Source organism: Alexandromys fortis, unplaced genomic scaffold, assembly GCF_014885135.2.
Source record: "Alexandromys fortis isolate MF-2015 unplaced genomic scaffold, M_Fortis_MF-2015_v1.1 scaffold_3, whole genome shotgun sequence".
Classification (NCBI taxonomy): domain Eukaryota; kingdom Metazoa; phylum Chordata; class Mammalia; order Rodentia; family Cricetidae; genus Alexandromys; species Alexandromys fortis.
This window is the reverse complement of record NW_026067909.1, coordinates 19,820,552-19,845,135: the sequence shown is the minus strand read 5'-3', so window position 1 is coordinate 19,845,135 and position 24,584 is coordinate 19,820,552. Positions and strand designations below refer to the sequence as shown.

General features: G+C 43.5%; 1 protein-coding gene across 2 annotated transcripts; it reads left to right on the top strand.

Moving 5' to 3' along the window:
* Nucleotides 1-10,860: 10,860 nt before the first annotated feature.
* Ms4a8 (membrane spanning 4-domains A8) lies at nt 10,861-23,482 on the top strand. 2 transcript variants are annotated; one of them, XM_050137884.1, is made up of 8 exons: nt 10,917-11,017; nt 12,114-12,162; nt 12,648-12,849; nt 15,278-15,400; nt 20,191-20,250; nt 21,021-21,140; nt 22,274-22,387; nt 22,963-23,482. In XM_050137884.1, exons 3-8 carry the CDS (start codon nt 12,649-12,651, stop codon nt 23,065-23,067), a joined length of 723 nt encoding a protein of 240 aa, XP_049993841.1. In that variant the 5' UTR covers nt 10,917-11,017; nt 12,114-12,162; nt 12,648; the 3' UTR covers nt 23,068-23,482. The 2 variants fall into 2 exon arrangements, with proteins under 2 accessions (XP_049993840.1, XP_049993841.1); XM_050137883.1 differs by lacking the exon at nt 12,114-12,162 and having other exon boundaries at nt 10,861-11,017; nt 22,963-23,481.
* Nucleotides 23,483-24,584: the final 1,102 nt, after the last annotated feature.

The window sequence follows — 24,584 nt, the reverse complement described above, 5'->3', positions numbered from 1 at the left end:
AGTTTTGACTCAATAACTCAGAGCAAGACTTTTCTCTTCAAGATGATACTAATTACAGATTTGCTGTCACTCAACTTCCCCTAGGTTCCTCGTCTTCAGAATCCCTATCCGAAACCATAATTCCACATGAACTAGAAGTCTCTGAAGGCTCCCCACAAAAGCAAGTGACAGCTAAGAATGACACGACAAAGTGAAGAGCCCTGTGATTGGTTTTACAAGATGCCTCGCGGGAAATGCACTCTAAGGACATCATTGCCAGTCCTCACTTTTTCCTAGCTCCTTAATAAAGGGTGCAATTCAATCACAAGTTGATGTAGATGGGTCTTCTTTCTATGTGTTGCTTCCATTGGTTAATTAATAAAGAAACTGCTTGGCCTGATAGGTCAGAACATAGGTGGGTGGAGTAGACAGAACAGAATGCTGGGAAGAAGGGAAGTGAGGCAGACGCAGGTTAAGATCTTTCCAGGTAAGCCACCACCTCATGGTACTACACAGATTACTAAATATGGGTTAAAGCAAGATGTGAGAATTAGCCAATAAGAGGCTGAAACTAATGGGCCAGGCAGTGTTTAAATGAATACAGTTTCCATTTAATTATTTGGGGTAAAGCTAGCTGGTGGCCAGGAGCCGGTTGGCAGGCCACAGCCCGCCGCTCCTATTACTACAAGTTGGCTCTTCCCCCACTGTCTTGTCAGTGTTCAATTGCTGTGAAGAGATCCCATGACCGTGACAGCTCTTACAAAGGAAAGCCTTTAACTGGGGCTGGCTTACAATTTCAGAGTTTTAGTTCATTATCAGCATGATAGCATGCTGCAGGATGCAGGCAGACATGGTGCTGGAGAAGAAGCTATATCCAGATCCCCAGGCAGCAGAAAGAGAGATCCACTGGGCTTGGCTTGGGTTTTTGAAAGCTCAAAGTGCACCCCCAGTGACTCACTTCTCCAACAAGACTATATGTACTTCCTGATCCATTCAAATAGTACCACTGCCTAAGCATTCAATAGATGAACCTATGGAGGCCCTTCTTATTCAAACCAACACAGCCACTGTCGATTACCGACCTCTTCTACCCCTAAGATGTGGAGCATGAAGGGAAGTAGAGGTGACTGCTCATTTTTATCTCAGTCGGTGGAAAACATTATGAAGGAAGAGATCCCTTCACTGCAGAGAAGAAAATTCTAGCCTTGGAAGAGGCACAGTGTTGCTGTAGCAGAAAGCAAGACTCTAGTTTGTCTATGATCTGCTGGCTTGCCTATAGAGCAGAGTGGTCCCAGCCCACAGAGTAGAAGGGAGAGCTACACAATATCACTAAAACAGCTTAGCAGAGCACATAGCTAATTCATAGCACTCCATCAACAGGCTGACAGTAGCAACCATTAGTTCTCATTATTGTAACCATGGTGATTCAGCTATTTCCCCAATACTGGTAACCAGAGTCCATTGCTGAAAGCTAAAAGTATGATCACTTTTAGTATTTTAAGCACCCCCCCCACCAAAAAAAAAAGTCCCTTAACACTTTCTGGAAGAGACTGTTATGGGCTTGTGTCCCTAGTAAAAGGAAAATAGATGCTGTTTTAGCACCTGATCTCAGAATACGGCCTTATTTAGAAATAAAGTCTGGGGCCAGCAAGATGGCTCAGCAGATCAAGGTACCTGATGCTGAGTTTGACTACCTGAGTTTGATCCTTGGAACCCACATGGTAGAATGAAAGAACTCCTACAAGTTGTTCTCTGTCTTCCACATGTATACAGTAGCATGCACATGAATGTACAAACGGAATAATTTTGCTTTGTCTTTTAGACAAAGTCTCACTGTGTAGTCTTATCTGACCTAGAACTTAGCATGTGGAGCAGGCTGGACATATTCACAGAGATCCACCTGTTTTGCCTTCCCAGCACTGGAATAAAAGGCATGTGTCATTATGCCCTTCAAATAAATAATTTTAATAAAATAAAATCTTAGCCAGGCAGTGGTGATGCATGCCTTTAATCCCAGCACTCGGGAGGCAAAGGCAGGCAAATCTCTGAATCTCAAGCCAGCCTGGTCTACAAAGGGAATTCCATGACAGCCAAGGCTGTTTCACGGAGAAAACCTGTCTTGAGAAACCACAGGGGAAAAATTGAATAGAATGAAGTAAAAATATCATAAGGATGAAGCCTAATCCACTGTGGCAGATTCTCTTTTAAACGTGGGGATTTGGACACACAAACAAGCAGGGAAGGAAGATTATGGGAAGACACATAGGACTGTGGAAAGGGAAGGATGGGGAAAATGCATCTACTAGTCAGGAAACACCAAGATCAGCAGAAAAACATCAGAAACCAGGAAGAGGGATAAAAAGGGACCTTCTAGCAAAATGTCCAACTTGTGAAAGTTGCAACATGGCATTGTTGACTACAAATACATTGGGCCAAACTCATAGCTATCCTGAGATGCATATGGCTTTCAGAACACATATATCACAGTGTCCACAGGGAGCCCGATGCTGATAACATCGTGATCTAGAAGAGTGAGATGGTATATTTCCATTGTTCTTAGTCACTCGGTCTGTGCTGCACCTTTTCACTCTGAGCTGCATTTGCACCCGAGAGGCCGGAGTTTACAAAGGGAGATTAGCTTCTCACACAGGGCATCCTACCCTGGGAAAGTGGCCTTTGAACTGCTCTTCTCTCCTAAGGTGGGTGAGAGGAGAAGCTGTGGAGTTTGTGGGTGCTCCAGGAGAATGTCATTTCCCACTGTTAGGCTTTGAGGTAGAAGCGACATCTGCTGGCCAGCTCTAGAAAAATCATGACAAGATCCATGGATTTCAAGGCATAGTTGCCCAGTCATTCAGGGAGACCCAAGGACCAAGAAAGGGCTCCCTCCTGCCTTCCGGCTCCACTATGGAGCACTGATGGGAGATGAGCCCAGGAGCCTTGGGTTTCCCGAGAATCAGCGCAGCATGTGGAACAAAGCATGCCTAAGCATTCCATCCAACTGTTGCAGTAGGGGTCAGTACCAAGGTCCAGCAAGTGGCCAAAAATTCCACCAGTGCCACGTACAAGTGCTGAGAATTAGGGGGCTCTTTGTTAGGGCCACTAGAACCCTCCAGAATCCACCTAGATTAAAGTATACAGTCTACAGAAAGAGGACCTTATTCTGACTTATGTGTGCACAGGCTTTCTCTGGGCTGCCAACCAGCTCCAAAATAAAGACACAGATATTTATTATTAGTTATGAATGCTCAGCCTTAGCTTATGCTTGTTCCACTAGCTCTTATAACTTAATTTAACCTGTTTTTCTTCACCTATGTTTTGCCGTAAGGCTTCTCACCTTTCTCTCGTCCTGTATGCCCTACTGTTCACTGCTTCCTCCGTATCTGGCTGGCCCCGGTGTCTGCCTTCCTTTCTCCCTCATTCTCTCTCCTCACTTCTCTCTCAAGCCTACATGCCTCCCCCTACTTATTCTTTCTGCCCAGCAACCCTGCCTATCCCACTACTCCTAGTTATTTGCCATTCAGCTTTTTATTAGACCAAGCAGGTGCCTTGGGAAGAAAAAGCAACAATCTTTACGTTATTAGACAAATGCAGTATAAACAAATATAACACACCTTTACATAGTTAAAGTCATAGTCCCCGCAAGACATAGGTATAGGCGCTCTTACACACATATGTGCACACATTTGCACATGGGTGTGGAGGCAAGAAGACAGCATTCCTAAGATTCTTTCTTGTTTTCTGGTACAGGGTCTCTTACTAACCTGGACCTCCCCAGGTATGCTAAGTTCGCTGGCTGTTGAGCCCGGGGATCTCCCTGTCTTTCCCTTCCCACAGCTGATACTAAAAGCACATGCCACCACGTGATTTTTTTTCAGCATGGGTTCTTAGACTCTTAAGCCTCCAAAGCACCTTACCTTATCTCTCCAATCCCACGGGAACTCACTTCTTTTCACTTAACCTTCTAAAAAAAAAAAAAGGCTGTTTTTGAAATATTCATATTTGTCATTTAATGTACATATTTTTTATTTTTAGAACAACAAAAACTATTGTGAATGCGACATATGTAAGTAGCAAGGTTGCTTCTCAGTTTTTCTGTGATGCTATCTCCAGGCTCCATCATGCAGCTTCTCCAAAGACTCCTTCACATGTGTGGTCAACAAATTCTCCATTCCTGAAATGCTTAGCATTGGCAGATGGCTGAGCATCCTTGAGGGAGGTTATGCTTTGAACATGAATTGTCTCTACAGGTCCATGTGTTGAAGACTCGGTTGCTCTTCCATCTTCCTATCTTCGAGCTACCTGCCCACCAGGAAGAGAACAGTATCACCTCAAATCCAAACCACCAGCATTTGCTGGTATTGGTTTGGATATCTGCACCCCTCCTGAAGTCTCCTTCTCCTCAAGATTTTTAGTCCCTTCAAGACAGTTGTCACCATTTCCAGGAAGTCAATGAAAGGAGGGGAAATCCCAACCTATATAATAGCTAGTTAAATCTGGTCTCATGAGACTCTGCATGAACTAAGGCTTGGTCATTTACATGGGCTCGTTCAACCCTTATTACTTCCTTCTGTGCCAGTGACTTACCTCATCCCTCTCTCTTAGAGGCTGTTGGATTATTTTATGGAGCTAGACAAATTACAGAAAATCTCCTCTTTAAAAAACAAAATCACAAGAATAGCAAGAAAAAATGGGTTTAATTTCAAGAAAGACTGATCCTACTAGACATTAAAGCATAGTGTATAACCTCTATAAAGAAAATACCACTGAAGTAGCACCTGCATAGACAAGCATGCCAGTGGTATAAAAGAAAAAAATCTCAAATGGAAATTGAGCTTGTTACTAAGGTGATGTTTCAGTACACTACAGTAAAAATGGACTAACTAGTAGAATGTCCTAAAATAACCAAGTAGCCTTTTGGAAAGGTATAGAATCAGATGTACAGCTTATGCTATTTTCAAGAATGAACTCATAAAAGGAAATAACATGTAAAAAAAATTGGAGCTACAAATGTAGCATAAGTGGTAGAGCCCTTTCCCCAACATGTGTGAGACCCTGGGTTTCATCCCCAGCACTGTAATGGAAGAATGGGAAAGAGGAGGAGGAGGAGGAAGGAGGAAGAAGAAGGCAGAAGAAGGAAGAAAGAGGAAGGAGGAAGAAGGAGGAGGAGGAAGAGGAGAAAGAAGGAGGAAGAAGGAGAAAGAAAGAGGAAGAAGGAGGAGGAAGGAGAAAGTAAAACCACAGAAGTATTAGAAGAAAGCAAAAGTAAGATTCCATTTAACCATGGGTTTAAAAAATCTTCTAACTGTGACTCAAACTACTAAGTAATGAGACAGAGAATTGATACATTTAAAATGTGAATATTTTTACTTTTTCAGGATCAAATTTTTCTATACCTTATTGTTTTTAATTGAGCTATACATTTTTAGGATCAATTTTTTTTAATAAGTCAAAACACAATCACTGTGCCCAGGTAGAGGAATGAGTGAGCAAAATGCCTGCTGGGGAAGTATGGGCACCTGAGTCCAGCTCCCCAGCCCTCCATGAAAGCTACATGAGGCAGCATGCTTCTATAACTCTAAGGCTGGATCCCAGACCAGCCAGTCCAGTGTCATCAGCAAGTTTCAGATTCGGTGTAAAATCCTGTCTCTGAAAACAAAGCAAATGGGCAGAGGCTCATGAAGCCACACCTCTCCTGGAGGTCTGTGAGCCCTTAATAGTTGCTGTGGGAAAATAGACATTTTCCTCCTCCCAACAGCCATGTGTAAGCTGTGATCTTTATTAAACATATTGCTCCCTAAAAATAGAGAGAAAAATGAAAATAGAAAGAGGATTTGTTGGTAAAAGGAAGAGGATCAGCAGGAGAAGAAATGCGAAAAAAAAATGAGGGAATGGCTATGACCCAAATCTAACATACAAATGTATAAAATGTCAGAGTGAACCCCATCACTATACATAACTAATTTATGCTAAAGAAATGTTACAAATTGGAAAAAGTAAGGCAGAGAGCAATAGAGAAAAAGATCTGCCATAGATCTCTGACCTACAGACTGCCACACAGGCACAGACACACATGCACACCATGCAGACACAAACTAAACAATTGCTAAATTGTTTAGAGAAAATATCCCACAGATAAGATCTAATAAAGGGCTGCCTTTAAAAGCCAAAGGGCTGTCATGAGCGTTTTTGATCTTGCTCATTCTTACAGGTGTGAGATGGATTTCTCAGGGTTGTTTTGATTTGCATTTCTCTGATGGCTAAGGATGTTCAGCATTTCCTTAAGTGTCTTTAAGTTATTTTAGATTCTTCTGTTGGGAGTCCTCTGTTTAGGTGTGTACTCCATTTTTTTATTAGATTATTTGTTCTTTTGATGGCCAATTTCTTGAGTTCTTTGTCTACTTTGGAGATCAGCTCTCTGTCTGCTGTGGGGTAGTGAAGATCTTTGCCCATTCTGAAGGCTGTCGTTTTGTTTTGTTGACCGTGTCCTTTGCTTTACAAAAGCTTCTCAGTTTCAGGAAGTCCCATTTATTAATTGTTTCTCTCAGTGTCTGTGTGTCTATTTTCTCTCAGTGTCTGGCAAGGAAGTGGTTTCCTTGCCAATGCATTCAAGTGTACTTCCCACTTTCTCTGCTATGAGATTCAGTGTAGCTAGCTTTATGTTGAGGTCTTTAATCCATTTGGACTTGAGTTTTGTGCATGGTGATAAATATAGATATATTTTCATTCTTCTACATGTTGATATCCAGTTATGCCAGAACCATTTGTTTAACTTGTTTTCTTTTTTCCATTTGATATTTTTTGCTTCTTTGTCAAAAATCAGGTGTTTGAAGGTGTGTGGATTAATATCCAGGTCTTCGATTCTGTTCCATTGGTCCTCCTGTCTGGTTTTCTGCCAATACAAGGCAGTTTTCAGTACTGTAGCTCTGTAGTGGAGTTTGAAGTCAGGGATTGTGATGCCTCCAGAAGTTCCTTTATTGTTCAGGATTGTTTTGGCTATCTTGGGATTTTTGCTTTTCCATATGAAGTTGAGTACCGTTCTTTCAAATCTGTGAAGAATTTTTCTGGGATTTTGATGGGCATCATATTGAATTTGTAGATTGCTTTTGGTAAGATTGCCATTTTTACTATGTTAATTCTACCTACCCAAGAACATGGGAGATCTTTCCATTTTCTGGTGTCTTCTTCAATTTCTTTCTTCAAAGATTTAAAATTCTTGGCCTAAAGCCTTCCACTTGTTTGGTTAGAGTTACTCCAAGATATTTTATGCTATTTGTGGCTATTGTGAAGGGTGATGTTTCTCTGCTAATTTAGTTTTCATTGTTGGTGATGTTAATTTGTGCATTTTTCCCTTCTTTGGGATTTGCTGCTATGAGACCATCAATTGTCTGTGTTTTGTTGATGTAGCCATTTTCCTTGGGTTGGGGTTTTCCTTCTAGTACTTTGTATATGGCTGTGTTTGTGGCTAGGTATTGTGTAAATCTGGTTTTGTTATGAAATATCATGTTTTGTTTTTCTATGGTGATTGAAAGTTTTGCTGGGTGTAGTAGTCTGGGCTGGCATCTGTGATCTCTTAATGTCTGCATAATACTTGACCATGACCTTCTGGCTTTCGTGTCTCCAGTGAGAAGTCAGGTGTAATTCTGATAGGTCTACCTTTATATGTTACTTGGCCTTTTTCCTTTGCAGCTCTTAATATTTTTTCCTTATTCTGTATGTTTAGTGTTTTGATTATTATGTGGCAAAAAGACTTTTTTTGGATCCAGTCTATTTGTGGTGTTCTGTAAGCTTCTTGTATCTTTATATGGATATCTTTCTTTAGGTTGGGGAAGTTTTCTTTTATGATTTTGTTAAATATATTTTCTGTGCTTTTGAGTTGAACTCCTTCTTCTAAATCTATTGTTCTTAGGTTTGGTCTTTTCATGATGCCCCATATTTCCTGAATATTTTGGTTGAGCTTTTGTTAGATGTAATGTTTTCTTTGACCAATGTGTCTATTTCCTCTTTTGTATCTTTAGTGCTTGAGATTTTCTCTTCCTTCTCTTTTATTTTGATGTTCATGTTTGCCTTTGTGGTTCCTGGTTTTTTTCCTCATGATTCCTGTATCTATAATTCCCTCAGCTTATGTTTTCTTTATTGTTTCTATTTCAGTTTTCAAGTCTTGAATAGTTACTTTCATATGTTTGATTTCTTTTCCTTGGTTTTCTTTAAGTGATAGTCTGATGCCTTCCAATTTTTTGTTTGTCTTTTCCTCAATTTCTTTAAGGGAATTTCTCGTTTTGTCTTTAAGAATTTCAAACATTCTCTTAAAGCTATTTTTAGGTCATTTTCTTCTGGTTCATCCATATTTGGTTGTTTAGGTCTTGCTGTTGTAGGGTCTTTAGGTTTTACTGGTGTTGTGTTGCTCTTTGTGGTATAGTATGTGATCTTACCTTTTCTACTCATCTTTTCCTCTATTAGGTGTGGTTGGGGTTGTCTGAGATTCTGTTGAATAATCTTCTAGGTGCCAGTGAATCCAAAGCTCAGATGGTTGTTCCTTGTGGTACAGTCATTGTCACAGTTCTAGTTGCCCTGTTGGTTACTTTATGTTCCTGGAGATAGCTCAGCACTCCTGTGCTTTGCTCTGCTCCTGCTCCCTTGGAGTTTGCTCCCTCAGGCCTACTTTGGCCTGTGTTGCCAGTTTTGCCCTGTTTCTATAAATCCTGGTCTGGATCCCCTCCTGCAGAAGTCCCTGGCTTGGAGTTGGACCTGTTCTGGTGGAGATCACTGACTCTGGATCTGGTCACTGGCTCAATCCTGATCCACCAGTGTCTGGGAACTAGGTTGGCTCCCAGGGCTGGATTTGCCACTGGCTTCTGCTCCTGGTGAAGCTTGTTTCCTCCCGCTCTCTCTCTCTCTCTCTCTCTCTCTCTCTCTCTCTCTCTCTCTCTCTCTCTCTCTCTCTCTCTCTCTCTGTCCTAGGAGTCTCAGTTCCACTCCTGTGGAATTTGTTGCCCAAGGTGGAGTTGCTTGCCTTAGGGCAATTTTGGCTAGATTACCAGCTTTGACCTGTAGTTGTAAATCCTGGTCTGAATTCCCTCCTGCAGAAGTGCCTAGGTTGGAGTTGGACTTGGGAAGGTTTCTGGTTCTGGTCTACTGTCTCGGAGGTCCCCAGCTCTGGTGTGCCTGGTTCCACAGAGGATCTGCTTGCTTCCTCAGAGGTCCCAGACTCATGCTTGGACCTGCAGAGGTTCCAGGTTCCTGCCTATTCCCTTTGATGTCCCAGACCAATGCCTGGACCCACAGATGTCCTCAGTCAGGCCTATTCTCTCTGTGGTCCCAGACTCATGCCTGGCCCCACCAAGATCTGTGGTTCCTGCCTACTCCCTTGGAGGTCCCAGGTTCACTCATACCCAGACTGGCAGAGGTTCTGGCTCAAGCCTAGTTCCTGGGAGGTCCTAGATTCACGTGCAGACCCACCAGAGTCTTGGCTTAGGTCTATTCCCTTGAAGGTCCTCAGCGGTCTCTTGCTCTGGCTCACTCGCTCAGCAGTTACTCCCCTGTACCTGTTCTGGTGGAGCTAGCTGACTCTTTCTTTCTTAGCCTATTTATCATCTGTATAAAAGAGGGCTACTAATTTTTTTTGAGGATGTGGGGTAAGAGGAACACTCCTCCATTGCTGGTGGGAGTGCAAACTTGTACAGTGGCTTTGGAAATCAGTATGGCAATTTCTCAGAAAATTAGGAAACTATCTACCTCAAGACCCAGCAATACCATCATTGGGTATATACCCAAAAGATTCTCAAAAAAGGGGGGGGGCATTTGCAGGCAAATGGATGGATCTAGAAAAAAAAATTATTGAGTGAAGTAACCCAGACCCAGAAAACAAATATAATATGTATTCACTCATAAGTGGCTTTTAGACATAAAGCAAAGAAAAACAGCCTACAGGCCACAATCTCAGAAAACCTAGACAACAAAGAGGACCCTAAAAGAGACATACATGGATCTACATAGGACGGTGAGAAAGACAAGATTCTCTGAGTGAATTGAGAGCATAGGGGTCATGAGTGAGAGAAGAAGGGGAGAGGGGAGGAAGGGAGAGGAGTGGAGAAATGTATAGCTCAATAAAAACAGTAAGAAAGAAGTTAAGGGGCAAATCTGGTTGAAATTGGTGTTGGCAAGGTTTGGCTGCATCAGGGTTTTTCACCCTTTATACTTTTAATGTGCCTTATGTGTGCCTGCCCAAAGCTTGTCCTGTGCTTCCTTCTCTTCTTGGTTTTGTCCCTTTACATAGGCTCTGCCTATAATGTTCTAGCAACTGGCCAACTTCCAGAGTTCCAACTATTCCCACATCTTTATGTGCTCAGTCAGTGAGATTTTATTGAGTGTCTCTTATAAACCAGTAGGAATTCTCAGCACCTACATGGTGGTTCACAACCATCTGTACCAACTCCAGGGGATCCAGTGTCCCTCTTCTTGCCTCTATAGTCACTTCACACATAGTAGAGACAGCATACATAAATGCAAAAAAAACCCATGCACATAAAATAAATGAATCTTTGATAACAAATATGGGAGTTGAATATAGGTCTCATTTTACCTATTGGTTCCAACTTTTCTCATTGCAGTTCAATAATTCAAATATCGAATCACTCCAATGCCAATCAGTGCTCTCCTGGGATCACTTTATCTCTTCGCTGTGAAATTGATGTCATCCTGTCCTGTATTTCAGCTCAGTACACCAAGCCCTGAGGGCCCAGGTCATTCTTTTGTCTCCCAGAGCACCCAGCACAGTCTATCCATTCAGGCTTCATGAAACCCTTGGCAAATGGAACTGTATTTAATTGGTTCTAAAGCAGGAAGCAAATATGGGTGTGGACGCTCTGAACAGCTGCTGACCCAGCCCTTGCCCGGGAAAGAAGTGGAGAGGACTTTGGATCATTCTAAATGAATCCTCCAACTGGGCAGGGTGCAGTCACTCTCTAGAGGAGTAAGTTTTCCACAGCAGAGAGCTGGGAACAGGAGCAAGAGAGGCTTACTTGGCAACAGGCACAGTAAGGTGAGTATACATAATCAAGTATTTGTACGGATCGCTGAGGGATGGGGAAAAGGGGTTATTGTCAAATGAGATACGGGGAATGGATGAAAGATGTTGGAAGTGTGTGTTACACTCAGTTTGCTGTGTCTGCTCCAAAAGTGGAGTGGGAAAAGGAAAGAAAATTTTAAAGGCACGCAAACTCAGTGGTTAAGGGTTACTGTTGCCAAGACTGATGACCTGAGTTTGAGATCTAGGACCCACATGGTGGCAGGAGAAACTCAACTTCCACCAGTTACTCTCTGACCTCCAAATGTGTGACATGGAACAACACACACACATTACATTGGTAATGGATTTTTCTTGAGCACAATGACCTCCAATTTTTTAATATGTCCCTGATACTGGAGAAGTCCCACTCTCTGTTTCCTTTTCCGAAATCTAAGAGAACTGAACTCGGTGTTCCCAAGAGTCTTCCCACTGTGGCACTCCAGAGCCAGATAATGTCAATGTATGCAAACTAAGATGGAAATGCTAGGAGCCATGCAAATGGGGAAAAGGCTCAGCCTGTCTTCCGGGATCACCTAACCTCTCTGGGCCGTACTTTATTAATCCGTGGGGCTAAGGTTAGGATCGAAAGAGATGCCTTTGTAAAGCATTGGCTGCCTGGTATTCTCAATAAGACCTGTAAAGAAGGCTTAACACTGTCTCTAAAATGGGATTGGCAAGGATATGGGATTGAATTGCTCAAGAAAAAGCCATTCTCAGTTGGGATTTTTATTCGCTTGGTTGGTTGCTTGGCTGGTTGGTTTTTGTTTGTTTTGCTTTGTTTTTTCAAGAGAGGGTTTCCGTGTAACCCTAGCAGCCTTAGAACTCACTCTATAGACCAAGCTGGCCATGAACTCACAGAGATCTGCCGGCCTCTGCCTCCTGAGGGCTGAGAGTAAAGGTATGCACCACTCACCATGACACCTAGCTTCATTATCAGTTATTTTAAAGTGTTTAAAGTCCTATATATGTGCATGTGTGGGGGTGTGCAAATATATGTGTGCACATATGTATGGAGGTCACAGGTCTATGTTGCATGTCTTCTTTGCTTACTCTTCATCTTATCTTTTAGACTGGCAACCAGCTAGCCCTAGAGATTCCCTGTCTCTCTTGCCTGGCAGGTATGCTTGACAATAAAGACAATAACAATAAATCTGTTTTATTATTATTGTTATTACATTTTATTTGCTTACTGTGGATGACCACAGATGTGCCAGTAAATGTTCTTGGAGATTATGGGGAGTCAGTTCCACCACATGTGTCCCAGGGCCCAAACTCAGGTCATCAGGCAGTAAGTTCCTTCACCTGCTAAGACATCTCAAGGTCAAGATTCTAGGCTTGACTTTTTACTAAGGTGCTGGAGATCCAAACTCATATCCACATGCTTGTGAGGCACGTAGCTACTGTTTGAGCTATCTCCCCAGCCTCTTGAAGTCTTTTTGAAAACTGTAAACACAAGTATACAAATGACAAGTGACTCTTGAAGTCTTTTGAAAACTGTAAACACAAATATACAAATGACAAGTGACTCTTGAAGTCTTTTGAAAACTGTAAACACAAGTATACAAATGACAAGTGACTCTATTGCACTTATTTCTTTCATCAGCATGAACCCAATGACTCCACCAGGCCCCACGGCCAATTCTGTATATATGGTGCCACCCTACAACGGTTACCCTGTGATCACGGGACCGGTGGCTCAGGTGCCTCTGTATCCAGGCAACCAGACTCAAATCCACGTAATTCATGGGAATCCACCTGGTTCGGTGCCAGCCCAGCAAGTCTTGAAAGATGGCAAAGTCCTAGGGGTAAGTGGAAGTTCACTTTGTGACCCTGAGGCCACACTACAGAGAAAGACTTGAGATAGATGACTAGAAATTCCAAAGAGGGAGCAGCAGACTGGGATAGCTCAGTTGGTAAAGTGCTTAATGAAGCACTTGCAAGATGAAAGCCATCTCCAGTGGTCCATTTGTGAGACTTTAGACTCCAAATATGCCACTATGCACAAAAAAATGTGGTACCTATAAGTTTATTTGTTGCAGTGTGGCTTGTAGGGACAGAAGGATGGACACAACCAAACTATCTATTCTGGTTTTGTTTCTGTTGCTGTGTTAAAAAAAAAAAAAATACTCTGATGAAAAGCGACAGATGGGAGGAAGACGTTTGTTTGACTTACAGTTCCAGGTTAGCAGGGAAGTCAAAGAGGAATTTGAGGCAGGTTACATCACATCCACAGCTAGAGCAGAGGAGAACTAACACATCTGTGCTCCTAGCTCTCATATATCTTTCTCTATCCTCTACAATTCAGGACCTCTGTCTAGGGAATAGTGCTGCCCACAATGGCTGGATCTTCCCACATGAATTAATGAGCAATGGAGACAATACCCCACAGAAATTCCCACAGTCTAACCTAACCTACACAGTTCCTCATTAATACTGTCTTCCTAAGTGACTGCATGTTGTATCAAATCGACAGTTAAAACTAACCAGTATACTATCCATCAATTTAACATTAGTAAGCCACTGTGTTGTACTTATAACAAAAAGAATGTTATAGTACCATGAAGAGAACAAGGAAGCTCTTTGTGCAATGATTGTGTCTTATTCCAAGATATGTTATTAATGTACCATTAGTATGAACCTAAGGAAACAATATATATGCTTTATACGGCATATCTGCAGGAAACACACACACAGCAGTATCTATATTAGCTTCTTATGGATGCTATAATATAGCCCATGGACTGATAGCCAAGAACAACAGAAATGCATTGCTTCACATTTCTGGAGAATATATATCTAAAATCAAAGTCTGTCAGGATCGAAGAACTGCCATAGGTTGGGTAGCTCCCTCTGCAGGCATAAAGGAAAGATCTCTTACAGATCTTTCTCCCAGTTTCTAGTAGCTCCTTGGCTGCTGCAGCATCACTCAGATTCCCGCGTGGCTGTTTCATTTTTATTTTGGTCTTTGAAGTAGGCTTTGGATTCAGAATCCTAGATTTTCACAACTAATCTTTTTAAGTAATGACACTGGTGATATTGGATTGGAACTCACCCTATTCCAGCATGAGTTCAACTTGATTCATGGCATTAGCAACATTCCTATATTCATATCAGGCCATATTCAGAGAAACTAGGGCCTCAACACATGAATTTGGTAAAGAATAAGGAAAGACAGCCGGGCGGTGGCGCACACCTTTAATCCCAGCACTTGGGAGGCAGAGGCAGGCGGATCTCTGTGAGTTCGAGACCAGCCTGGTCTACAAGAGCTAGTTCCAGGACAGGCTCCAAAACCACAGAGAAACCCTATCTCGAAAAACCAAAAAAAAAAAAAAAAAAAAAAAAAAAAAAAAAAAAAAAAAAAAAAAAAAAAAAAAAAAAAAAAAAAAAAAAAAAAAAAAAAAAAAAAAAAAAAAAAAAAAAAAAAGAATAAGGAAGGACAAAGAATCTATGAGACAAGAAAAAATTAAAGGCAAAAAATTACACGCAAGAATGTTGAACATAAGACTGTGTGTAACATAAAAAAACTAAAGGTCATCTTACCTGTCTAACATCAGTCTTACAGCTACCCTCAGAGACTCTAGGAAGCCCTTAGAGAATATTTTGAAAAATAGCTAGTGAATTGGGAAGTGCTTGCTGGTGTAGAGACCAGAATACAGATCCAAAGTAATCATGTAAAAGCTAGGTTCAATAGCATGAGCCTATAATACCAGCGCCGGGGAGGAAGAGACAAGAGGATCCCTGGAGATTGCTGACCAGACATGCTTAACCAATTGGTGAGCTCCAGACTTGGTGAGAGACTCTGTCTCAGAAAAATAAGATGGAGAGTGACTGATAAAGGCACCTGATGTCAATCTCCAACTTCCACACTCACATACTTTCACACACATCCATGCGCATACACATATGAACATGTACGAACACATACATACCAAGAAAATTTAACAACCCAAGGATATTCTCAGGATGAAGCATTAAGTTAATAAAGTACAGAGACATTGTTTCTATGTTACCAAGATATGTGTTTGAAAAAGAACAATAGAAGATTATAATGAAATGTAAATGTTTGCTTTCTCCAGGGAGGGTTTGATTATAGATAGTTTTGATTTTATTAATATGTTTCTCACATTATCTTCTAGACCAGGGACACCAAATGGGTATTGCATAAAGGAAGTAAAAGGAAAGACCAGATCAGGGCTTAGAGGCAAAGGCTTCAGCTTGTGGCTCTCGTGACAGGCCATCCAGATCCTGATTGGCTTGGTGCACATTGGCCTGGGCTCCATCATGTTCTTCAACCTCTTCGGGTACTATGTACCGGTGTCCCTCTATGGAGGCTTCCCCTTCTGGGGAGGCATCTGGGTGAGTAGCTCCAGTCTGGTGCTCAGGGCAGCCTCATCAAGCTGCTGGGGAATACGGAGGTTCTTGCTCAAAAGTCTTAGTTGGAGAAGGGGTTGGGATGGACTATAACAACTGCCATTGGTTGGGTAGTTCCAGACCATAGAAATGTGTGATCTCCCTGTTCTGAAGGCCAGAAATCCAAGACCTGTCAGCCACTGACAGTAATCGCCACTGCAGTCTCTCCTAACCTTATGGCTAGCCATCTTCCCCTGGTGCCTGTCTTGTGTCCCAACTTCTTTGTTGTTGTTGTTGTTGTTGTTGCTGCTGCTGCTGCTGCTGCTGCTGCTGCTGATGATGATGATGATGATGATGATGATGATGATGATGAAGATGGTAGTGGTGGTGCTGGTGGTGCTGTTGCTGCCGGTGGTGCTGCTGGCGGTGCTGGTGGGAGTGGTGGTACTGGTGGTGGTGCTGTTGCTGGTGATTCTGATGATGGTGTTGATGGTGGTGATGCTGATGGTGGTACTGCTGCTGGTGGTTCTGATGATGGGGTTAATGGTGGTTGTGGTGCTGATGGTGGTAGTAGTAGTGGTGATACTGTTGGTGGTGGTACTGCTGGTGATTTGGGGAGTGGTGATACTGGTGGTGGTAGTGGTGCTGCTGGTGGTGGTGGTACTGGTGGTGGTAGTGGTGGTATTTGTGGTTGTGGTGCTGATGGTGATGGTAGTGGTGGTACTGGTGGTGGTGGTAGTGGTGGTACTGGTGGTGATGGTAGTGGTGGTATTTGTGGTTGTGGTGCTGATGGTGATGATAGTGGTGGTACTGGTGGTGGTGGTAGTGGTGATACTGGTGGTACTGGTGGTGGTGGTAGTGGTGGTACTGGTGGTGGTGGTGTTTTAAATTAGCATGCAAAGTAATGGGTTTATTATGGCACTTTCACTCCTACTTTGTTCTTGTCTTCTCCCTGGCACTCCCCTCCCTTGCTCCCCTGCTCCCCTCCCACATGACCCCTTCCTTCCCCTAATACCTCCCTGTTTTAGTTTCCTTTTTATTGCTGTGATAAAATACCCTGATGAAACAACACAGGGGGAGAAAGGATTTGCTTCAGCTTATGATTCCAGACTACAGGCTACATTCCTTTACTGAGAAGAAGTCAAGGTGCTGAGAACTTGAAACAGCTAGTCATATCAGATACAGTCAAGAACAAAGAGAGGCCGGGCAGTGGTGGCTCACGCCTTTAATCCCAGAGGCAGGCAGATCTCTGTGAGTTCAAGGCCAGCCTGGTCTAGAAGAGCTAGTTCCAGGACAGGAACCAAAAAGCTACAGAGAAACCCTGTCTCGAAAATCAAAAAAAAAAAAAAAAAAAAAAAAAGAACAAAGAGAAATGAACGCATGCACGCTCACTTTTCATGCTTGCTGGATCAACTCAAGCTCTCAACTCCGACATAATCAGGAACCCCCATCTGAGGAATGATGCTTCCCACAGTGACTTTTGTCTCCCCATATCAATTAAATTAATTAAGATAATCCTTCCCAGACATGATCACAGGCCAAACGAATATAGGCAATCCCTCGTTGAGATAATATTACCTAGCTCTATGTAATATTAGGTTGACAATTCATCACACTCCCTTTCTGCTTTCATATCCAGTTCTGTTGCCACTCTCATTTGCCATCAATCTTATGATCTCTTTGCCCCATTTCATGACTTATAACACCATGCACGCACATACGCACACACATACACAATACATATATCTATGAGAGAAATTATGTGGTATTCACCTTTTAGATTCTGACTTCTTTCCCTTAACACAACAATTTATAGTCCATCCATGTTAACCTCCACTTATAAGAATGCTAATGGATATGCATGATAGAATACGCCTTTAGTCCCTGCACTCTGGAGGTAGAAGCAGAAGGATCTCTGTGAGTTCAGGGGCAGTCCAGTCTACAGAGTGAGTTCCAGGCCAGCTGGGGATACATAATAAAACCCTATCTAAAATCACATTATGAGATTCTAGGGTTAGGTCTTTGAAAAAAGAAACTGAGGGTCAGAAATCAAGCTATAGCCCTACAAAGCTGTACTCACCAAAACCAAGGTGTTTCTTCTAGATCATCAACCCAGTAATAGCATCATTTAACTCACAAAGAAAACAATACTGGAGCTAGACTTTCAGCATTGTTCAGCAGACACCCAGAAGACTAAGCTCAAAAAACCCTATTTTGTTGTTGTTGTCCAATAGTAAATGGCCCAGCAGAGGAGATGTCTAACTTATTGTCCATAGATGGGCTCAGAGGCCATTTCAGGGAAATATCAAGCACAATAGCTATGAATTCTTTTTCTAAAAAGGTCCATGGCCTTTATTAGATCATCAATGTTATCTGTGACTCCACAAAAAAAAATTACAAGCCTTTCTCAATGCCAGTTTATTGCCTTTGGACTCTCATTCTTTTCCTGGTTCCTCCCCAACATACATGCATGCACGCATGCACACACACACACGCACACACATGCACATACATACACACACACACACACACACACACACACTGCTCTTCTCCAACTCCCTTTCCTTGTTGCTTTCCCCTCATCTACCTGTGACTCAAATATGAGTTTTCCCATAAATACCCAAACTCCAGAATGACCTTAGAAGGCAACCAATGCCATCCTTTATTGGACAATGTTAATAAAACAGCTTTGTACTCTGCCGTCCCCACAGCCTCACAAACCTGCAAAACCATAAGGATGTATCCTTCAGAGATACATCCTGATCCCTCTGACTCATATCAATGACTCCTGCTGTTCATGACTCTTCTTCCCAGGCTGCAGGTTCCTTGGACTCTGAACTGACCAGGACTTAGAGCTCAGCCTCCTCCCTTGCCCCAACCCTCTACAGATGCCTGTACTTGTAGATAGACCTGTATTGAAATATCTCATAATGTCACAGCTACTCACTGACTTGCTGTACCATGTTAGCGCCCCTGGGTGTCTGCGAACACCAGGACATGCCCTGCTGGCCCTTCAGGGCACAACTTTCTTCCCCTTGTCCTCGGGTGTTTTGTTGTTGTTCTTGTTGTTCTTTGTCACTTCCTTAGGTCCGGATCTGTCTTTCTGTCCCCGTCTATTACTAATGCCCTCCTTCCTCCCGAGCAGAGGAGCATCTCCTCTGGCACCTCCAGAGGACTAACAAGAACATGAAATTCCAACTTCCTTCCCTTATTTCCTAACACATCTCTATAAGGGAAACATTGTAAAACTGGATTTGTTTTCCCAATGAGAGAAAGAAAAACAGGACATCTTTCTTGGAAAGGAAGCATCTCAGACACATTTTCGCTGTAGGTGACTACAAATCTGCCCTGAGCAGGTATACGGGATGAAGACTGAGACATTGAGTCTGATGTCGGGCTATCTGGGTTTGAGCTCAAGCTTCGCTACTTGCTCGGTGATCTTGGGTGAATTGTTTAAAACCCTTAAGTCTCTTCTGCCCATTTTTCAAATTTACTTTATTCATTTTTAAAATTTTATACATATGTTTATACATTATGTCACGTTCACACCCTCTTCTCACTCCTTCTGACTCCTGTCTTTCCCCAGCTCGTCCACCTTCTACTTTCATGGTGCTTTTTTCTTTTGACCCACCGAGTTTAGTCAGGGTTGCTTGTATTAGCGTGGGTGAGCGGGTATTCACTGGAGCACGGCAACTTCGTAGGGGCTATACTGCTGAAGAAAATGATTTCTCTCTTAGACCCAGATTTTGCCCATCTTTAAAAAGGAAATAACAGTAGTGTTAGGTGGACTGTTACTCAAGGTTTAAGTATGGGATGATGAGGATGTTCTCGACTCAGATTGTACAACTCTGTAAATATATTTAAAATGCTGGGATTGTGTGCTTTAAATCGATGAATGGTAAGGTATGTGAACTTCCCCTCAGCAGAGCCATTTCTTAGAGCACCTCAAGTAGAACCCAGCAGATAGTAGCTTTTATGAAATCTTAGCTACTCCCTCCCAGACTACCACTGTTAATCACTCTGGGCAAGCAATGGCAAGCGATCCCTGAGCCATGTTGCCTGTGGAGCAACAGTCCTGGGGGAAAAAAATCTCCCCTTGTGTGGTGCTCAGAGTCAGAGACTCGCATTCATTATCTAAGTGATTGACAGAACCCATTCAGGCATGCAACCGGAAGCACTGGTGCTGAACTCCTGTCTGGACACCCAGAGGTGTCAGTACTCTTCCCTTCTACCCTCCGGGGGTCCACATCTCATGAACCCTGGTCTAAACCACAGAAAGTAACAGATGGTGGACATATGTAAACCAACATCAGGAAATGGGGTACTTCAGTTGGGAACTATGAACAAGACATAGTAAATATGAGTCATAAGTTATAACAATGATGCCTAAATAGATATGAATGGCCACACTTTTTTTCAGATGAGGAAATAAAGACTTGAAGTGGCTATTAACCCGCCAAAGATGATTTAAGTTTCAAACTAGACTTTAAAACCTGCTCTGGTTCTTTAACTATGTATATGGTTTATGATTTATGTGTTCCCAGGGTGTACTCTGCTGTTTTAAATAAATAGCAGCCATGGGCGGGGGAGGGGAAACCTGTTCTGGTGAATCCTAAAATCCTGATTATCCCATCGCTGTCCTTTAGCAAGGCAGCAAATATTGCTTTTCTACCACTGTAGAGCTGGAATTGTCATAAGTAACTCTGTTTGTGAGAGACATCCCTCTCGGAATCAGATTCCTAAGAAAGGGTACACTGCTGCCTAACACTTGGTAAATTCCCAATCTTGTGCACAAGTTTATCATTTCAGGATCTCTCTCGGTGGCGGCAGAAAAACAACCCAATTCACCATGCCTGGTAAGTCACAGTCTGAGGTGGTGCGTCCAGCGGGGACCTCTAGTGTCACAGTAAGGAATAAGACTGACAAGCAATCCTTCCCTGACTCTAGCTCCACCAAGACCAAACCTAGCACTCGCTTTCACGCTAACCCTTATACACAGGCCACAGACTGCACACACACAACCCAGAGAGGGAAGAGCAATGCTGTCACCACTGTCAAGGTGTCAGGATGGAAAGACAGAGGATGAAAGCACTGGCTTACATAGGAGACCTTCATAGGAGGAGACACAAAGCTGGGACGTACTCGGAACATACTACACAAAGTATGTTCGTAGCACATAGAACAGGCTTCCAGTCACTTCTGCAGGGGCCAGGTAAAGGTCCCAGCACCTGCTTCACTAAGAAATCCAGAAACTGAACTCTGAAGAACCACGTGGAAAGAGCTTTTTCTGCTTCCTTAGTGATGGACCAGTATAATAAACAATAGCTCTGATTCCTTGATGAGCAGGTTGCCCAGAGTAACTGTCTTCTAGTGATCAGGACCCTACAGTCAGACAAGCACTAATGGAAAACATGCAGAAAGGGAAGTTTAACCTATCTAGACATACCTTTCTGTACATGGTCCAGATGCATATAGTGTTTCCTACCATTAAACCCTGACTTTTACAAATGGTTTTGATGGTAAAGATTACACACAGTGAAATAGAGGACGGGAGCTTGCTGAATCTGTGCGTCTCAGCTTTTCACACAGCTTCCTCTCCCGCCTCGACCCTGTGTGTCCTCTCCAGATGAATGCCAGTGTGGGCCTGAACATCTTCAGCGCCATCTCTTCTGCAGTGGGCGTCATGCTCTTCATCACGGATATGTGTGTCGCAGGAACCAGTAGCTACCATTACTACGGCAGCAGGGTGAGAGTCCGCAGTCAAAGATCCCTGCCACCACTCAGCTATGTCCAGACCACGCCAGAAAGAGCCCAGCAGCTAAGCCTTCCCTCTGATCCTTGTTAATGTGGGAGAATTGGGGGTGCAGTAAGGGTCGGGGACATTTTCGTTTTGAGGAGTGACACTTTGAAATCCAGGTTGTGTTTTACACTGACGACACATCTCCGTTATGGCCTCAACACTCCAACCTGGTACTCAGCGGCCACAGGGGATTGCAATACTGAACCTAATGGGCCGCTTTGGGCGTGTTCTCCCAGCCTGCCAGGAGACCACAGCCTCACCCAGCAGACAAGTTCTCCCCTCCCCCACCCCTTCTCTCTTCCACACTATCTAGCCCCTCCATTTTCTTAGAGGTTTTCTAGCAGCACACAGGCTTGCTTTCAGCTTTTCCTTCCCACAAGGCAACGCCACCCTTCAGTTGCTAGAGACAAAACCATTGGCCCCTCTCTCTCACTTCTCAGCTGGGTCCTTAAGGAATCCAGCTGGGTTTTTTTGGGGGGTGGGGGGATGCATACAGAATCCAGACATGTTTCCCACTTTGTTCCCATTGTAGAGTGGGTCCTAACTACTGTGTCTCTCATCTCAGTCACCGAAATAGCCTCCCATGACCCTGCTTCTGACCCTGCTCCTTACCCTCTCCCTACCCCTACCCCTCCCCTACTCCTACCCTGCTCCTGACCCTTTCCCTACCTGTACCCCTACCCCTACCCCTACCCCTCCCCGGCCCGATCCTGCCCCCCACCCCCTGTCACCCTGGTCTCCTCAAAGCTCTCTTCAGCATGGCATCCAGCTGATCCCTCTGACACACAAGACCATGTGTATTCTCTACTCGACCCATTTTATTAATAAATTACCGCTGATGCAATCTTTTACAGCATTTCCTTAACCAACGACTCTCCTCCCATAAAGGCCACCGCAGTGGATGATAAAATAATCATTTTCCACCCACGCTTTAGCCTCACAAAGACCTGGGAGACAATTGTCCCCATAAGGTTAAGGGAGGGAGACTTTGCCAAGGCCACACAGAGGGCCCATTGCAGAGTCTTGTCAAACTCCTGGCCCAGTACTGATGCCCTCGGATTTTTTTTTTCTGATTCCAGAATATAGGCATGGCTATTTCTGGTGTGCTCCTCATCTTCTGCCTCCTGGAGCTCTGCATTGCGAGTGTGTCTTCCCACTTTGGCTGCCAAGTGACCTGCTGTCGGCACAACAATGTGAGTCCTGGGGTGCCTTGGTGGGTAGAAATACACCCCAAGAGGATGGAAGACTAACAGGGTCTCTGTGGATTTTATTCCTGCGAAAGAGGAGGAAGTGGGAAAATGTCAACAGGTCTCAGTGTTTACCTTTAACTTGTCTTCATTGCTGGGGCATCTTAGTCTACTCGCTGTTGTTATCACTCAGCTGGGTAATTTATAAAACAAAGAAGTGTTCTTGTCTCTCAGTTCTAGTGACTGGAGTAGCTACATGGCTTTGCCCTTGAATACTTCTGAGCAGAGGCCTTCTCTGCCTGGGTTAAAACACAGCAGAGAAGGAAAATGAAGAGTGGCCTCGCTGAGAAAGGTTGAAGCATGTGGGGTGGCCTTGCTTTATTACAGCATCCTCTGGTGAAAAGTAGCCCTCGCCCTGAGTCAAGAATAAACCCATTCATGAAAGTGGTACCCACAGCCTAATTGCCATCCCCCAGATCTCAGCCACACCATGCTAGAGTGTAGGCTTCCAGCAATGAACCTCCCGAGGACTACTCTAGCGTTCTTGAAGTATGCACCTGCTGTAAGCCTTTGTTTTTCAGGTGGATGTGGTCATTCCAAATGTCTACGCAACAAATCCAGTGATCATCCCAGAACCACCAAACCCAGTACCAAGTTACTCCAGTGTAGTTCAAGACTCCCGATAAGTGAAGTTGAAGATTCTAGAAGATTCTTTCACTGAGACCAAGTGATGTCCTCCCTGCATAGGCTCCTGTAAGCCAGGTTCTTCTTTTCCTGACAAACTGGGGGAAATGTCTCTCTTTCTGCTTATTCTGTGGACTTGTGCTTCAGTTCACCCTGGCAAGTGCAGCTGGCTCTCTGCTAGAACAAGGTGGGAGACTGAAATGAATTTACATAAGGAAGTCCTCCCGGGACACATGCATCTGTATGGTAGTAGGCATCTCTCCACCAGCCTTGGTAAATGTACAACCACGTACTCGCTGCCTACGGGAGCTTTCAGAATAGAGAAATAGTTATCTCCTCACCCACATTCCCTCTGTCCGCCATTCAATCTTCTAATAAATATGTATCAAGCATCAGAAATGCCCAAGGCTTTATTCGTGGCAGACATGAACATGATATAGTTCTCGACCTTGTGGATAAGCAAACTACTGGCCTCAAAAGGAAAAAAAAATCTTTTTTGCTAATCCAGAGCAGTATGGCGGAGTGGGGAGGGGATACAGAAGAGCCTCAGGTGGATATGGTTTTTTCCAACAGTGATACAACAAGGAGCGAGGAATCATAGAGCTGGAAGACCTCCAGAGAAGGCCAGCCTCTGAAATGGCCGGTACCTCTGTACACTGGCACCACTGAGTTCTATAGGTTGAGTTTTAATATATGATTTTGGAGGTATACAAATACCCAGCCTATAAGACAGACTATGTGAAGTCTGCTGATATGATTTAAGATAACATGAATAAGAAACCAACACGTGAGTTGGGGATTTCTGTTTCCAACCACGAGAGATGAATCAGCCATACTTAGAGATGAGTTGTCAAAATTGCTAGTGGAGCTGGGGTACTAGAGCATCTGCTAGGTAGGAACCAGAGGTGACGTCAAATACCCACCATCCACAGGACATCCCCAGAGCAAAGAAGGGGCTGGCCCAAAATGGCAACAGTGCTAAGGCTGAGAAATAAACCTTGTTTTTTGAGAAAAATGTAATTATCTCAAAGGGCCATGAAAGAGTAATTCTTCCAAACACACAAATATATGGAGTCGGGTTTTCCTTCATATACCCACACCAAAAACAAACTATTAAAACAGAACAAATGGTAACGTCTACACTTCTTCAGACATGAAAGATATACATAAATCTGATGAGGTTTAGGATGCTCCGACCCAAAATGTGTCGTCAGGCACTTGAGAAAGCCTGTAAGCGGGAGGTCACTCCCACGTCCCCTTGCCTGTCCCCCTGAATATGGAGCTCACTCACTGTCCCCACCTAGAGAGAAGGCGTTCTGCTGTCTGAAGACACAGAGAAGACATCAGGCAAACAGGCCATGTGAAGCTCACCTGTTCATCACCTTAGATCACCCTTTTTAAATTGTTTTCAGATGTTATTCATCTTTATTTTATGTGTATGGGGTGTTTTGCCTTCATTTATGTGTGTTCTGGGAGAGCCCCCTAGTGCCCAAAGAGTGAGTTTCCATTCTGGAGCCTC